General features: G+C 38.9%; 1 protein-coding gene across 2 annotated transcripts in view; it reads right to left on the bottom strand.

Moving 5' to 3' along the window:
- The window catches only part of LOC127575780 (F-BAR and double SH3 domains protein 2-like), a 171,517-nt gene that overhangs the window by 15,150 nt on the left and 138,623 nt on the right, over positions 1–17,744 (bottom strand). For both annotated transcript variants that reach the window (XM_052025863.1, XM_052025862.1), the window contains 5 exons: positions 16,836–16,997; positions 9,987–10,121; positions 7,134–7,217; positions 6,136–6,313; positions 816–1,036 (listed from right to left, as the gene is read on the bottom strand). In XM_052025863.1, coding sequence (XP_051881823.1) covers positions 816–1,036; positions 6,136–6,313; positions 7,134–7,217; positions 9,987–10,121; positions 16,836–16,997 — 780 coding nt within the window. The remainder of the gene's footprint in view (positions 1–815; positions 1,037–6,135; positions 6,314–7,133; positions 7,218–9,986; positions 10,122–16,835; positions 16,998–17,744) is intronic.

Below are 17,744 nucleotides of genomic sequence, written 5' to 3' on the forward strand. Positions count from 1 at the left end.
AAAGGAAGCAACTGGCTTGTCTTGAAGTCAACAAAAAAATACTGCAGCACCAGCTACACTTCCTCTGAACTTAGGAAACTTCAAACAACAGGAAAATAATAAAATGTCTAGAACTGTAGTTTTAGTCAGAAGTTAATCAGCAAGTTACCTCCTAGCTGTTATGATTTCTCAATGCAGTGGTTCTTCCTACTGTTAAATCTGTTCAAATAGTGAGCTAGAATGCATCACTAGACTGCTGAGCTGCAAAGTTGCAGTGAATTAGCAACACCACAATTTGTCTGTTATGCATACCTCTGCAGACGCTCAGTACATGTACACTAGCACGTGTGGCAAGGTGGCATCTGGTACACCTCGTGTCAAAAATGCAGCCATGTTTTGTAACTTTAAGGGCACTTGTTCTCATTCAAGCTCTATATATTGAGCTAAACTGAATGCATCTCTGCAGAAAGAATGCACACATAACACTGATCACACAGAAGCTGTGTATACAAGGTTTCATGCTATTTTGTCTTGGGTGCGAGAACAATCTATGCTCGACAGAACCAAATGATCCAAAGAATCCATAAGTCGATAACTTGTGAATAAAATCTGGACAATTGTATTTGGTAGTATTACAATTGTTAGAAAGGTAAATGACAGTTAACTTATAACAGGTATGTCCAATATTACAAATCAGTAGAAATAATAATCATTAAGGTGAGGTTCCTTGCATTCCAGGTGTCTGGAACTTTTCCCCACTTGTAAATGTCAGTATTAACATGCCTTTGAGCAAAATTTTAAATACCATTACATACAGCTACCAAACTCTTACATACCTGTGCATCTCCAATCCATTGAGAGTCACCATTCTCAGATCCTGCCAGTTCTTCTACCAAGACGGAAGGAAAGACACCAACACGGCCATTAAGTTCACCTTCCCAGAAGCCATCATCCTCTTGATTTTCTTTGTTTAGAATCCTAATGATAGCTCCCTCAGGAAATGAAAGTTCATCTGCTGTCTGCCCCTCATAATCGTAAAGTGCCTTTACAAAACAAACTGAATCGGAAACAAACACATTTTACTACTGAGAACTTTATGGAAGGGAAATCAAAATGAATATAATTGGTATTGGTTTATTATTGTCACTTGTACCGAGGTACAGTGAAAAGCTTGTCTTACAAACCAATCATTTAGGTCAATTCATTACACAGTGCAGTTACATTGAGTTAGTACAAAGTGCATTGATGTAATACAGGTAAAAAAAACAATCACAGTATAAAGTGTCACAGCTACAGAGAAAATGCAGTGCAATAAGGTGCAAGGTCACAACATGGTAGATCATGAGGTCATAGTCCATCTCATTGTACAAGTTCAATAGTCTTATCACAATGGGGTAGAAGCTGTCCTTAAGTCTGGTAGTACGTGCCCTCAGGCTCCTGTATCTTCTACCCGATGGAAGAGGAGAGAAAAGAGAATGTCCCGGGTGGGTGGGGTCTTTGATTATGCTGGCTGCTACACCAAGACAACGAGAGGTAAAGACAGAGTCCAAGGAGGGAAGGCTGGTGTCTGTGATGCGCTGGGCTGTGTCCACACTCTCTGCAGCTTCTTGCGGTCTTGGGCAGAGCAGTTGCCGTACCAAGCCATGATACATCCAGATAGGATGCTTTCTATGGTGCATCGGTAAAAGTTGGTGGGAGTCAAAGGGGACAAACCAAATTTCTTTAGCCTCCTGAGGAAGTAGAGGCGCTGGTGAGCTTTCTTGACCATGGGATCTACGTGATTTGACCAGGACAGGTTGTTGGTGATGTTCACTCCCAGGAACTTGAAGCTCTCAACCCTCTCGACATCAGCACCATTGATGTAGACAGGTGCACGTACACTGCCCCCTTTCCTGAAGTCAATGACCAGCTCTTTTGTTTTGTTGACATTGAGGGAAAGGTTGTTGTCATGACGCCATTCCACTAAGCTCTCTATCTCCTTCCTGTACTCCAACTCATCGCTGTTTGAGATATGGCCTAGAACAGTGGTATCATCTGCAACCTTGTAGATGGAGTTAGAGCAGAATCTGGCCACAGTCATGAGTGTATAGGGAGTAGAGTAGAGGGCTGAGGACGCAGCCTTGTGGGGCACCAGTGTTGAGAATAATCGTGCCGGAGATATTGCTGCCTATCCTCACTGATTGCGGTCTGTTAGTTAGAAAGTCAAGGATCCAGTTACAGAGGGAGGTGTGGAGTCCTAGGTCTCGGAGTTTGGTGACAAGCTTGCTTAGAATTATTGTATTGAAGGCAGAGCTGTAGTCAATAAACAACAGTCTAACGTATGTGTCTTTACTGTCCTACTTTGTCCTACTGTGCTACTTTTTATTTGTAGCAATGGTAAGACACGAGAGCAGTAATTGACAGAGATCTGTACTGGAACACAAGGTTTTCCTTATTTATTTAGAGTTGCAGACTATACACCACTAGAAAGCGTAACAAGTTTTAAAGAATAACGACATTATGGAATCAGGCAAACCTGTTCAATGTTAGGAAAATATTAAGTACTCACAGTGTGGCCAAATTCTGCTCTAACTCCATTTATAAGTTTGCAGATGACACCACTACAGTGGTCGGATCTCAATTAATGACAAGGTGGAGTGCAGAAAGGAGAAAAAGAGCCCAGTGGCATGGCGCTAAGACAACAATCTCTCCCTCAGTGTCAGCAACACAAAGGAGCTAGTCATTGACTTCAGCAAGTGGAGTGGAATACACACTCCTTTCTGTATCAATGGTGCTGAGGTGGAGATGGTTGAGAGCTTCAAGTTCTTAAGTGTAAATGTCGTCAGCAATTTGTCCTGGTCCAGCCATGTGGACACTATGGCTAAAAAGCACACCAATGCCTCTATTTCCTCAGAATGATAAGGAAATTCGGCATGACGCCAATGACTCTTATCAATTTTTAGAGATGCACCAAAGAAAGCACACTATCCAGATGCATCACAGCTTGGTATGGCAACTGCTCTGCCCAAGACCACAAGAAATTGCAGAGAGTTGTGAACACAGCCCAGTCTACATGCAAACCAACCTCCCCTCCATTGACTCCATCTACAATTCCTGCTGCCGCCTCAGTAAAGCGGCTAGCATAATCAAGGACTCCTCACACCATGGTCATTCTCTCTTCTCCCGTCTCCCGTTGGGCAGAGAATACAAAAAGCCTGAGAGTACAAACCACCAGATTCAAGGGCAGCTTCTATCCCACTGTTATCAGACTCTTGAACGGACCTCTCATACACAAAAAGATGAACTCCTGAACTCGATCTCCCAATCTACTTCATCGCGGCCTTTACACTTATTTGTCTACGCGCACTGCACTTTCTCTGTAACTGCAACACTATATTCTGCATTGTTTTTTTCTTACCACCTTGATGTAATTACGTATAGCATGATCTGTCTGGATGGCACATGGAACAAGTGCTTTTCACTGTACCTCAGTACGCGTGACAATAATAAATCAATACCACAATGGCACAGGACTACCAGGTGTAGAACTGAGAGATTTGGGTGCCTGGGCATGGTGAACAGAAAAACATTAATCAAAGTGTCAAATGAATTTTAAAACGGAATACAGGTATCTCCGTTAAGGTCAGCATTTATTACTCACGACTAGTTGTGCCAAGGTGAAGGGAGGTCATTGTCTTGACTGCTGACAGTGGTTTAGATGCAAATAATTGGAGTTAAAAGTCTCACCTTGTTGGCATGGTTTTGGATTCACATTGGCCATACCAGTTAAATTTCTTCATGAAGTCCATTAGTGAATGAGTTATTAGTGTTTAGAGTATAGTGTGAACTTGAGAACTCAATTGTTTTTATATTTAATTCCCAGTTTCAAATTTCCAAACAATCATGATGCAATTGGATCTTCTAGATTATTAGACCAGCCATTTGGTCTACTGTCCACTTCATTATTACATACCTAACTACACTGGCACTTTTCTTGAGGGTTAAAGTACAAAATAAAGGAACATGTGATTCCATGGAACAATATGATCAGAACTTTTTCTTATAATGGTTATACTTTCTTTACCAAAACACAGAACCCCAAGTTGGAGTAGTAGTACTCTATTCAGTTTAGCACAAATGTTCAAGGCATATTGGCTGTGGAAGAAATACAGAATCGTCATAGTGTTACTCTGGTTTCAAGGGTTACATTGAGTTTTGTTATGGACTCAGTGAAAGTCCCTTTAAGATAGAGAGTGTGTGTGTATGTGTGTGTGGGGCGTGCTTACGTTAATAGAAGATAAAGGACGTAATGACGTGGTTGAAGAAGGCAGAAGAAGAAAGAGAGAGAGAAGGGAGAGAGACACCAGCCTGCTTGTTTTCTCTATCGATGGATGAGAAATAATAACTGTGTTTGCCACTGAAATCCATGTATGGAAGTTGGAAGTAATCCGGTGGAGTTCACTTTGTTGCTGACCTGTAGAAGGAAACAGGTATTTGTGTGTGGACGACCACGGTTCGGATGCTTTTCGGGGTGAGGAAGTCACTACCGAGTAAACACTGGAGTGTCGTTTAGGTTCCATCATGGAACATTTGGATTTCGTATGTACTCTCTCTATGTTTTTCTACATCTACATCTTATCTTCAGACAACGGTGGTTGTTGAAGAAACCCTTGCTCATGTTTCACCTTATGGCTTGCGGAACTGAACTTTAAGAACCATTCAGGAACTGGGAGTTTTGGACTTTGTCACACACACACACACACGAGGAGTTTAGTTTTGGGGTTAACGTTCGAGGTTTAACATTTTTTTGAATTCTAACATACTAACATTTTTACTTTTATTTTACGTATTATCATAAGTAGTGATTAATAAAATAGTTTTTAACACTGAATCATGCTCAGTGTGTTTCTTTTGTTGCTGGTTTGTGACAGTTTAGAAAGTTGATACAATTTCAATATTTAAGATGATAAAGGGATGTTAAAGATACAGAAAAATATTGCCTCATGGAGGAATTCAGGCAAGGGGTTGCAAACTTAAATGTAGTACTAGGCCATCGAGGAGTGAAATCACAGGAAGTGTTCTGGAACTCTGGTATTCTCCTACTCAAAGTGTGGATACTTGTTCATTTGAGATGAACAAGATTAAAAATGACAATCCTTTTCTGCAGATTCATGTTGAGGCACAGCTCCACACTGCTCAGCTCAAGTCTTCAGATACACAACTAGACAACAGACGCCGTAAAGCTATTTAACCAAAGAAAGCATTACTGTTGAAACCAACCTTCGACTTTCATTGACCTCATAAATTTATTGATCTCATAAATGCTCACTTTCCACCAAAGGTACAAGTTGGGGCTGGCAAGATAAAGGCCATTGTAATTATGGATTATTAGACTTTGTTTTTCTCTTCACAGATCCAGCCTGACCCAAGTATTTCTAGTAATATTTAGTAAAATATATTTACATACAAGAACAACTCAAACAGGCTGTTGAGACAAACTGCCCTTGAAGTTGCTTATCCTTCATGTAAGCAGTCACTCTAATCACATCTACTTGCTCTGTTGCTGCATCTCAATTTTTCCTTTTGTCACCTATTTAATATTAAACTTTGCAGTATTTTCCCTCCTAATCCCAGGAATAGTCAGGCAAATGAAGCAACCCTAAGGCAATCAGTGAAAACAGGCAAACTGAGCACAGATGTTCCATCAAACACGTGATAATTTTTGATTAATTTCGCCAAGTAGCAAACTCAGCAATATACCACTAGGATCTGTTGCCCAAAGTTATGAAAGATAATTGTTGAGCTGACTGGTATAACAGAATTCTAGGCGCCTTCTACAGGATATGCAACATTAGAATCTCATATTAAGGCAGTTTTTTTTTTAAAAAGCCACTTTTCATTTTTGTCAATACCTACATCAATTAGTCAAATACTATATTGACAACACTCTGTAATCTAATGGAAAAGCAAAAAACTAAGATGCTGGAAGTGAGAAATAAAAACAAAGTTCCCGAATATTAAGCGTGTCAGGCAGTACCTGAGCAGAGAGAAACAGAGTTTGTGTTTGAATTCAATGACCCTTTAACAGATGCTGGCAGACCTGCTGAGAACTTCCTGCACTTTGTTCTTAACCTATGTCACTCAATTTTTTCTAGATAGGATGAAAATTAAAATTACCACTGGAATCTCCATTAATGCCGCCAGTAACCAGCTCAGGCTCTGTAGAGTTGCTGGAAGAATGAGATCGTGCATCCAAGGAACCCAGAGTTTGGAGCATACCGATTAAACTATTGGAGGTCGGAAACCGTAGGTACTTCTCTGGTACGTATCCTACTTGTGCTGCTTTATTCCTTGCCTTTAAAGATAGAATGAGTTGGAATGAGAAAAAGAAATGCTACTCTTGATCATGCTCTACCTCATCAAATTGTACTGAGAATTTTTAACCCATATTTAAAGCTTGCTATGTTGAAAAATGAATTAACTCAAACATTCAGTTATTTCCTTTCATAATGTGGACCAAGGTATATATATTTTTTTTAAAGTTTAAACAAAATTCAGAAATTACATGCTACCATTATGCATGAAATTTATTTCGTCTTCAACAGGAAACAATGCCTTATGATAGACAAATAGAAAAAATTGCTGCACAAAATGATTTTTCATACAATTATTTAAATATAGAGAAAGAAGCTTCCAGCTTGCAATGAAAAAAATTCAAGACTTTCCAAAATATATCGAAAGGCATATAATTCAAATGCCAATGATGTGGTCAGTATTCACTACCTTGACATACTTTCTTTACCAAAACACAAGTTATATAATCAAGTTACTTTTGCAATTAACTAAACACTTTATAACATGCTTTTATGCACCTAAAAGACAAATGAAAACTGCAGCATGTAAAAAAAAGATGCTGGCATTTTTTTTGGCATCCTTTACAAACTCAACATCTCAATGTGTTTTACAGCAAAGAGTCTACAGATGTGCACTTGTGCATTGGGTTGAGAGGCATTGGGGGCAGAAACCCCATCAATAAACTTTTAATGGGCATCTTGCATACACATAGCAGGTGGCCTTAATGTACTTAATGTGCACCTCCACAAGGGATCATGCTTAAATTCCTACCAAGCCTCTATTTATAGTTATTTTATTAAAAATTGAAATGCATCGCAGACCTTCACCCAGTCTTCCATGTCTCCATCTTCAATTACTTCCAAGAGTTCATGTTCTTCAATGGTGAGCTCATCCGGCTGGTTAGCCTAAAGTAAACAAAAAAAATGTTCAAACTGTGAATGGTTTTATAACAACAGAACAGTTGGTTTTCTTTCAGTTGGTTGCCTCTCATTCATTACATTTTAAGTACACTTCTGAAGAACAAGCTTCAAGAAATGAAGACACAGAAGACACTTCAAGAAACTGAAGCAATACACACGAAATACTGGAGGAACACAGTAGGGCAGGCATAGTCCCTCTAGTATTTTGTGTGCATTGCTCCAGATTTCCAGCATTTGCAGTCTCTCTCATGTCAAGAAACTGAAGACAGTTCTAAAAATGTGATTTTGTTTAAATGTGGATTGTTAATCTTGGAATTCAAGGAATATTCATTAATTCACGGTTGCTGACTGTGATGATGTGCAACAGTCTTTAGCCACACCCAATGAAATGCAGGAATATTTCCTGTATTCATTTTATGACTAAAACAGTAATGAGTTATTTAGATCAAAAAATATTCTTTGACTTCTTCAGCTCAAAAAGACCATCACAAACATATGAAAATTATTACCGAGCATTATTTTAAATCTTTATCCAAGTATGACCATAAAAATGTACACAAAAATCAGAATTACTTTATTCTTTATAGTCAAAATGCTATTGAAAAAATTAGCATCAAGAGTACAGATTAGCAGAGTGGGTTGTCTTTTCGTCACAATCAGACAACAGGCATGAAATGATTTTGTTTCACACTGATAGGGAAGTAAAACCCAGGAATGGGGCTTGTATGAAGCACTGAGATGAGGGGTCAGGCTGTTTACGTCCACAGATTTCTTCTCAAGCTGCAGTCTGTAAGGAGTTTGTACATTCTCCCCGTGTCTGTGTGGGTTTCCTCCGGGTGCTTCAGTTTCCTCCCTCATTCCAAAGACACACTGGTTAGGAAGTTGTGAGCATGCTATGTTGGCGCCAGAAGCGCGGTGACACTTGCGGGCTGCCCCCAGAACACTGCACAAAGATGCATTTCACTGTGGGTTTCGATGTACATGTGACTAAGAAAGAAATCTTATGCTATCTATGTAAAATTGCTTCCTACCATGAAGCAATTGTCAATAGTGCTTAGAAGTAAAGAGAGTAAATATGTTTAAGTGCTCTCCACATAGTTTGTACAAATAAAAACCAGAATTTCTGAATATTTGCCACAGTAATGGGTGTCACGAACCAGCAACAAAAGAAACACACTGAGCATGATTCGGTGTTAAAAACTATTTTATTAATCACTACTTATGATAATACGTAAAATAAAAGTAAAAATGTTAGTACGTTAGTATTCAAAAATGTTAAACCTTGAACGTTAACCCCAAAACTAAACTCGACGTGTGTGTGTGTGTGTGTGACAAAGTCCAAAACTCCCAGTTCCCGAATGGTTCTTAAAGTTCAGTTCCACAAGCCATAAGGTGAAACATGAGCAAGGGCTTCTTCAACAACCACCGTTGTCTGAAGATAAGATGTAGATGCAGAAAAACATAGAGGGAGTACATACGAAATCCAAATGTTCCACGATGGAACCCAAACGACACTTCAGTGTTTACTCGGTAGTGACTTGCTCACCCCCAAAAGCATCCGAACCGTGGTCGTCCACACACAAATACCTGTTTCCTTCTACAGGTCAGCAACAAAGTGAACTCCACTGGATTACTTCCAACTTCCATACATGGGTTTCAGTGGCAAACACAGTTATTGTTTCTCATCCATCGATAGAGAAAACAAGCAGGCTGGTGTCTCTCTCCCTTCTCTCTCTCTCTCCTTCTTCTTCTTCTAACCTCTTCAACAACGTTATTACGTCCTTTATCTTCTATTGACGTAAGCACGCCCCACACACACATACACACACACTCTCTATCTTAAAGGGACTTTCACTGAGTCCGTAACATGGGGAACATTGAAAGCTTTTTGTTCATTGAAATCCTTAATTGTTGTTGTAGAATGAAACAGAAAAAGTGCACATTGGAACTTTAATAACTGCTGGAAAGGAAACCAATGACTATGGCAAAGGCCACTTTGCAAGAAACCAGATGACATACTTTGCCTGTCAAACAAACCAAAATAGGATATTACCCCTCCTTTCCAGCAGTTATTAAAGTGAGAGTTTTCCTCTAAAGGCAATTTAAATTCTAAAAAAATTCTGAAGAACCTTTAGTTTAGAATAAAAATTAAGTCTTTAAAAATAAAATTAAACTTTTGGCTAATGGGAGATAATTTACTTTCGCATTTTTGCTTTACAAAGCACCCAAATGAATCAGTGTACCCATAAGTATCTTTGGAAAATGGAATCATATTTTGTTTCCACTACTCAACAGTGGCAGTTTCTTTACATATAATGCTTACTTTTATTAAGATGTCCATGTCTTATTTGATGCCCACTTGTTATAATTGGCTGAAGTGAAAGAATTCAGCGAATGCCAAAGAATTTTGCTGGCTGCTTTGGATTCCTGAACTAGGAGTTACTTTCTTATATGGTTAGCATGTGTATTCATGTGTGTGTCTCTTGTGTTTCCTTAATGGTCTTCATGTTGTTCTGAGCCATTTCCAAAGACAGAAAATTTGAGTGCTTATTCACACCACCACCCCCCCCCACCCCATAAGTATTCTACTTGGATTTGAGAGTGTTAACCACCTTAAAGAGGAGTAACTTAAACAGCTTTCCCTTGCACAATCTAATTATGAGCAAGAAAATTACTTTGAAACTGCTGAGGACCTGTACAATATTAAAATCACTTTTTACACAATTCTCAATGTCCACTATATGATTTACTAACCTTGTATGAATAGAGCACTGTGCAAGTGAGAGGATACATTCTCAACGTGCCAGATGGACTTGAACTGCTGTCATCAAATACATCCATATTGTCCTCGAGTTCCTCACCGTCATCCTTTTCAAGATCCAGGCTTCCCTGCACGGAGAATTAAATGTTGCAAGTTGTCAGCTACTGTACCAATGACAGGGTAGGACAATGCAAGACTGACAGATAATAAGAGGAACTTGAAAGAGCTTAGTATTCACATAGAAATTTAAAAGGCTATCCGAGTAATAATCTGTCTTGTAAAAGTTCCCATGACACTATTCAAAGGAGAACTTGAAGTCTTAGCTATCATTATTCCACTACCAACAAAGATAAATGGTATATTCAGCTTGTGCTGCTCCTGGAACCTTGTTACGTACAAATTGGTTGCCACGTCTGCCTACATAAAAGTGACTATTGATTAGTTGATTGATTTGTAAGTACTTTGAAATGGCCTGAGATTGTGAAAGTTATCCCATGAATGAAAATGAGTTTATATTCTATGACAAAAAGAAAGCTTAATTATTTCTGTTGTCATGCTATTAACTATTCACCTCAACACTCTTCATAGCTGGCTTTGGAAATCAATGAATGTTTAGGGAAAGAACTATTCACAAAAGACTACAAGCTATAACAATTTTTTAAACTGCACTTTACACAATACTTAATAAAATCTGTACCGGAGATGAAATAAAACTGTTAACATGTTGAACCTTTCATGATGGAATGACAAGTGTATTACTGAAAAGGATATTGAAGGTGAAACTCTTTATACAAGCTATTTCTAATCAAGTGCAGCAGCTTACGCCAACTCTTCCGTAAACACAGCATTCAATAAAACAGCAGGAAAGCTCAGGAAAAATATAGTATGTGCATTTGTTTGCTTTCCAGATTACAATGAATGGAGAATTAAGAACACAAGAAACAGTTGCGGAAGTGTGCTATTCAGCACCTCATTCCTGTTCTGCCCTTTAATAAGATCATAGCTGATCTTTTACCCCAGTGCCACTTTTTTTTTTAAATACTAACCCATATTCATCATGTCCCTTAACATCTGAAGATCTATTGATCTCCTTGAATATACCTAGCGACCAAGCCTCCCCAACTTTCTTGGATTGAGGATTCCAGAGAAAACATTTCTTCTCATCTCTTGTCCAAACAGTAAAACCCTTATTTTGAGACTGTGACCCCTGGTTGGAGACATCCTGGCCAAGGGAAGCATCAACTCTGCATCTGTAAGTATTTTGTAAGCTACAGTGAGATTACTATTCTGCATATCCCGTACAATGTCTACTATTAGAAAGTTTTAGATCACACAGCAGATATTCATAGTACCAAGAAAAACAAAAGAATGACCTAATATATCAGTAGAAGAACTATCTGACGATCTAGCAGAAATAATCCCCCTTTTTCCCCCTTGGAATCCAGTCTGAAAGTATGACCTAAACTAAGCCGAAAATCACTTAAATGATTTCTGCTACAAGAAACAAAAGTTGTGTGAATTTATTGTTTACCACTGTAATAAAAATCCATCCATCAAAACAAAACGTTCTCCTGCTTCAGTTAATGTTAAACCAACATGGTTCAGATCAAGGTCCTGTTAGCTGTTTAAGTTTTAACTGGATGGCCTTTTGTCTTTCATGGGGCAGCAGGCAGCATATACATCTGAGCCACAAGATTGTGGATTCCGACCCCATTCCAGAGACGAGTATAAAAATCACAAATCATGGCTGATACTAAGGAATGGTATTGAGAGTGTTGTACTTTGAGGTGTGTTTCATGTCCACGGCCCCAACCCCTCTCCTGGGCGAGTACAAAAAAGACCCTGAGATTCTATTTCATAGAAGAGTAAGGAAGTTATTCCATTTGTCTCATTCTACAAACATCACTAAAAATAAAAATCCTAGTCATTATCACCTTGCTTTGTGGGATCACGCAGTGTGCTGATTGGTTACTGCATTTCATACAAAGTATTACTTTCATTTGCTGTAGCTTTGGGCTAATCAGAAGAGAGGTGGTATATAAATACCAGACTTTCTTTCTAGATTGTCCAGTTAAGGAAGTGCATTTTTAGTTCATATTAATTCACTGGCAGTCTAGAATGAAAAGAATAATCCACAGAACTGCCTTGCAAGAAGAATATGACAGAGGAGCTCACTTATCCATTATTCATGTGCTTCAACAGTACTATTATTTCTAGGTAGATTCTTGTACTGACTCAGAATTGTATTGCAAATGAATGCAAGTGAAAATTGATGTTTACCATCATCAATTAACTCCCATTCCAGGAACCAGGTTTCATCAAGAGAGCTTCTGATGACTCCTGGAACACATTTTGTCAGGAATTCCCTACTAAACCCTATCTAAAGTTAGCAATAAGTGTTTTTAATGATATATTTTAGGGAAATAAATACCAGACCTTTCTTATGGTGGACGAGATGTGGGGAAAAAAAATACACTTGTACACATCATTCTTAATGCCCTAACCAGTACTAAATTATTAATAATTTTATGATGCACATCAACTTTAGAATGAATGAGCAATTTTTTGTTAGAAGCTATAAATACAAAATGCAACACAACAATAATAAAGCAGATTTTTAAATCATTTATAAATAAGATCATAAGACATAGGAGCAGAATTAGGCCATTCACCCCATCAAGACTGCTCTGCCATTCGATTATGGCTGGTTTATTTTTCCCTCTCAACCCCATTCTCCTGCCTTGTCCCCTTAACCTTTGATGCCCTTACTAATCAAGAACCTATCAACCTCCACTTTAAATATACCCAATGACTTGGCCTCCACAGCCGTCTGTAGCAATGAATTCCACAGATTCACCAACCTCTGGCTAAAGAAATTCCTCCTCATCTGTTTTAAAGGAACATCCTTCTATTCTGAGGCTGTGCCCTCTGGTCCTAGACTCTCCCACTACTGGAAACATCCTCTCTATCAAGGCCTTTCAATATTTAGTAGGTTTCAATGAGATCTCCTCCCCCCCCCCCCCCACCCCTCTAAACTCCAGCAAGTACAGGCTCAGAGTCATTAAATGCTCCTCATATGTTAACCCTTTAATTCCTGGGATCATTCTTGTAAACCTCCTCAGGACCTTCTCCAACACCAGCACATCCTTCCTTAGATATGGGGCCAAAAACTGCTCTCAATACTCCAAATGTGCTTTCATATTCTAGTCCTCTTGAAATGAATGCTAACATTGCATTTTGCCTTCCTTACTATTGACTCAACCTACAAGTTAACCTTTAGGGAATCCTACACTAGGACTCCCAAGTCCCTTTGGACCTCCGATTTCTGAATTTGCTTCCCATTTAGAAAATAGTCTACGCTATTATTCCTTCGACCAAAGTGCATGACCATACACTTCCCTACACTGCATTCCATCTGCCACTTCTTTGCTCATTCTCCCAACCTGTCCAAGTCCTTCTGCTGACTCACTGCTTCCTCAATACTACTTGTCCCTCCACCCATCTTTGTATCATTCACAAACTTGGCTACAAAGCTATCAATTCCATCATCCAGATCATTAAAATATAACATGAAAAGTAGTGAACCCAACACCAACCCCTGCGGAACACTACTAGTCACCAGCAGCCAACCAGAAAAGGCCCCCTTTATTTCCACTCTTTGCATCCTGCCAGTCAGCCAATCTTCTATCCAGGCTAGTACCTTTCCTGTAATACCATGGGCTCCCACCTTGTTTAGCAACCTCACTTGTGGCACCTTGTCAAAGGCCTTCTGAAAATCTAAGTAAACAACATCCACTGACTCTCCTTTGTCTCTCCTGCCTGCTACTTTCTCAAAGAATTCCAACAGATTTGTCAGGCAAGATCTCCCCTTAAGGGGACCATGCTGACTTCAGCCTATTTTATCCTGTACTTCTAAGTACCCTGAAACCTCGTGCTTAATAATGGACTCTAACATCTTACCAACCACTGAAATCAGGCTAACGGGCCTATAATTTCTTATCTTTTGCCTCCCTCCCTTCTTAAAGAGTGGAGTGACATTGGCAATTTTCCAGTCCTCTGGAACCATTCCTGAATCTAGTGATTCTTGAAAAATCACCACTAATGCCTCAACAATCTCTGCAACTACCTCTTTCAGAACCCTGGGGTATAGTCTATCCAGTCTAGGTGACATCCACCTTCAGACCTTTTAGCTTCCCAAGCACCTTCTCCTTAGTAATAGCGACCACACTTACTTCTGCCCCAACTCTCTCGAGTTTCTGGCATGTTGCTGGTGTCTTCCAGAGTGAAGATTGACGCAAAGTACTTATTCAGTTTGTCCACCATTTCTTTGTTCCCCATTACTACCTCTCCAGCATCATTTTCCAGCATTACGATGTCCACTCTTGCTCTCTTTTACTCTTTACATAGAAGGGTTACATCTGCTATTTGTAAAGCCTTCAAACAGGGTCACCTAAACGTCTCCCCCTGGCTCCCACAAGCCTTTGGGCACAGTGTGGTTTAAAGACCATGGCTCTAATGAAACAGTGAGAGAGAACTTACACTTGACAAGGACAAATGAATAATAAAAAGTTGATATTCAAGCTATTATTTCAAAACAGAGCATTGAATTGACCTATTTAAGATTTAAATGTAGGTACTAACTAGACATTGATTCCTATTAATTCTCCAACTGGAAATGGGCATCACTTTTAGAAATCAACTCTAGAAACAGAAAAGCACATGTCAGATGACTAGATTGGCATTGTCTACAAATCTGACACCTTTATAATGAGTTTATTGGTATTAGTTTGGAACCAATACCATCTAAATTACCTTTAATTTCTGAGACCACACTGAAAGGTTTATATTACATTGAAACTATTTAAAGTTGCATTATTGGCAAATATCAAAAGTTAAGAAATAGGTGAAGACAGCTCTATAGAAAGTTAATAAAATATGTATTCCCTGTTGAAGACATGCCATCAGACTTAATATTCACATTTTATTCACATAACAAACACTTCATCACATTAGATGCAAAGACATAATTTTGTCATTGTTTTATTATGGCAACTCCTTCATCTCCACATAACATTTTTAATAGCAAAGCACTGAGCTTATTTAAAAATGTAGATTTGGTGCAAGTCAAATTCCAGCTGCCACAGGATGGTGCTGTGGTGCAAATCGCCCAACCAATTTATTTGTTTACTCAAAATTAAAACATGAAACTTAAAATTTTCAGCACATCAGGCAGCACCCATGGATAGAGAAAATAGTTAAAATTTCAGTTCGACCTGAAAGGTTAACTCCATTTTTCTCTTCAAAGACGTCATCTGACCTGCTGAGTATTTGTATCATTTTGTATTTTCACGTATTTCAGATTTACCGCCTCCGTAGTTTTATTTTGCATTTTTATATTTGTTTGTTCAGGTGATTTTTGCCTGCTTGAAACCTAATTTGAGTGCTTTTGTACTTCCTCCCAAGTTTATAAGGTTCCCAAGCCATAACCAAGTTGACCAAGAAATGCTTACAAGTAATTAGTGCAAAAAGATTTAGTATTAAATGATTAAGTACCTTAAATGCTTTAAAAACATACTAAACAGGTTTCTTCATTAACACCATTAGAACCAAACTTCAGATCTGCAAGCCTACAACAGAAAATGCCTGAAAAGATTTGCTGTTTTAGAGTGGGTGCAATGGCCATGTGGATTCCTCAACTACGTCAGATGCTTCCTCTGATGGTGGAATGAATTTGATACCAAAAGCAATTGATTCTGATTACAGAGGCAGATTCTTCACGATCCTCACTATTCTCAACTTTTCTCAAACTGATTCACATTTCCTGTAATGTCATGCCTCAATGTGATAGTTATTCCACAAGAAAGGCAGCTACACCACTGCTGTTTCTATAGGTATTATAAGTATAGTTCATCACTATGAATTCTGTTGGGCAATCCATACTTGGGATAGACATGTTTTTTTAATAATAAACTTAAAAATACTAAAGAAAATATAATCTTGATGAAACAACCAATGCATTTAGTGAAGTCAAATATCCCATTTTGCTACACTATTTTAGAGAAAATTCTGATACAGAGCCACATAACAGGATTAACAGCATAGACTAAAACCATGGTCGAAGAGGTAAGTTTTAAAGTATGACATAAGAGGCTGGCAGGGGTATAGAGGCAGAAGGATTTAGTGAAGGAATTCCAGAATACTGTTGAAAAGCTTGGACAGTAATAGGGGAGGAATAAAGGATGCATGAGAGGCCTGGAAGAGCACAGGCTGAAGTAATAAAGAAGAGATGCAGAAACACAGTTAGGGATTGACAGACTTGCAGAGAGATTTATAAGGATAAGTTAAAATTGAGGTACTATTAGACAAGAAGTCAATGTACGTCACTGAGCACAGGGGTGGGTGGGAGCTGTGGAGAGTTAGGATTTTGCAGGTTTGATGAGCTCAAACTTCTGGAAGGTGCAATATAGGATTATGGAGGAGGTCAGCTTGAGCACTGGTCAATGAAGACTGAAGGTGAAAATGACATAGGTGAGAATTTTAGCAGTTGATAAGCTGAGGCAAGTGAAAATCTGCTAAGTGGCCGCACGAGTGATCAGAAGTTCACACGGGGGTCAAGTATGACATGCACGTTTGAATGGTCTGGTTCTAAGATTGTTGCCAAGAGAAGAAAGGAGTCTACGACTAGGGAATAAAGTGTATGCTTAAATCAGTTTAGTAATTCCAATGTTTAGCCAGAGGAAATTACTCGTCTTGAATTGGATGTCAGGCATCTAATGTGACTGTGCTTAGAAAAGGGATGAGGGAAATGGTGGTAGTCACTGAAATACATATGAAAGTCTTACCAAATGCACAGTATCACTGTTGGGGAGTGCAGGGAGGCTTGCCCAACGTTCATTTTCTAATTCCTCCATTACTTGATTCATGGCACTTTTCAACCACGTGTCCACAGCAACCCCAATCTGTCTCAATAACTCCAGTCGTGCTTCTGCCTTTAGTTTAACTGTCTGGAAATCAAAATATTTTACAATTAAGACTAATTTGAATGATGAAATCAATATCTTTTTCGCAAAGGAAGTAGCAAAACCACAAAATGAAGCAAAGAATTCTCCCAAAGCATTAACCTACAATGATTGGATGAGCATCCACTACATCGCTGTTTCTTGCTTTTACCCTGATGCAGAGAATCTCATTAGTTATCTTTAAAATTCTAGCCATTCCTTTCTTTTATATGGATGTTCTTTAACTCTTTCCCTCCCTTCTTGCAATTCTTTCTCTGGCATTACAAGACCCCACAAGCAACTATTACAAAGTTACAAATTTATACTATCCTTTAAGGACTCAATTGTTTATTTCTGTTATCAACGTCTTCAACACATTTACTAAAATAATGCCTCCTACGTTTTGAAATGTCCTCAGCCGAGTTCAATCCTGACCTCCGATACTGTCTGCATGGAGTTTGCATTTTGTCCGTGACGGCAGGGGGTCTCCCCCAAGTGCTTTGGTTTCCTCCCACATCCCAAACATGTACAGATTGGTAGGATAATGGGTCACCATACATTATTCTGAGCATGCAGGGGAGTGGTATAATGTGAGAAAGGGATGGGAACGTAGCGAGAATCAAGTAGAATTGGTGTAAATGGGTACTTCATTGTCATTGTGGACTCGGTGGGCTAAAAGGTCAGTTTCCATGCTGTAGGACTACAACTGCATGACAGAATGTACATCAAGAATGAGTACAAAAGTTGTTCAGA

The sequence above is a fragment of the Pristis pectinata genome, chromosome 11, assembly GCF_009764475.1.
Source record: "Pristis pectinata isolate sPriPec2 chromosome 11, sPriPec2.1.pri, whole genome shotgun sequence".
NCBI classification, from domain to species: domain Eukaryota; kingdom Metazoa; phylum Chordata; class Chondrichthyes; order Rhinopristiformes; family Pristidae; genus Pristis; species Pristis pectinata.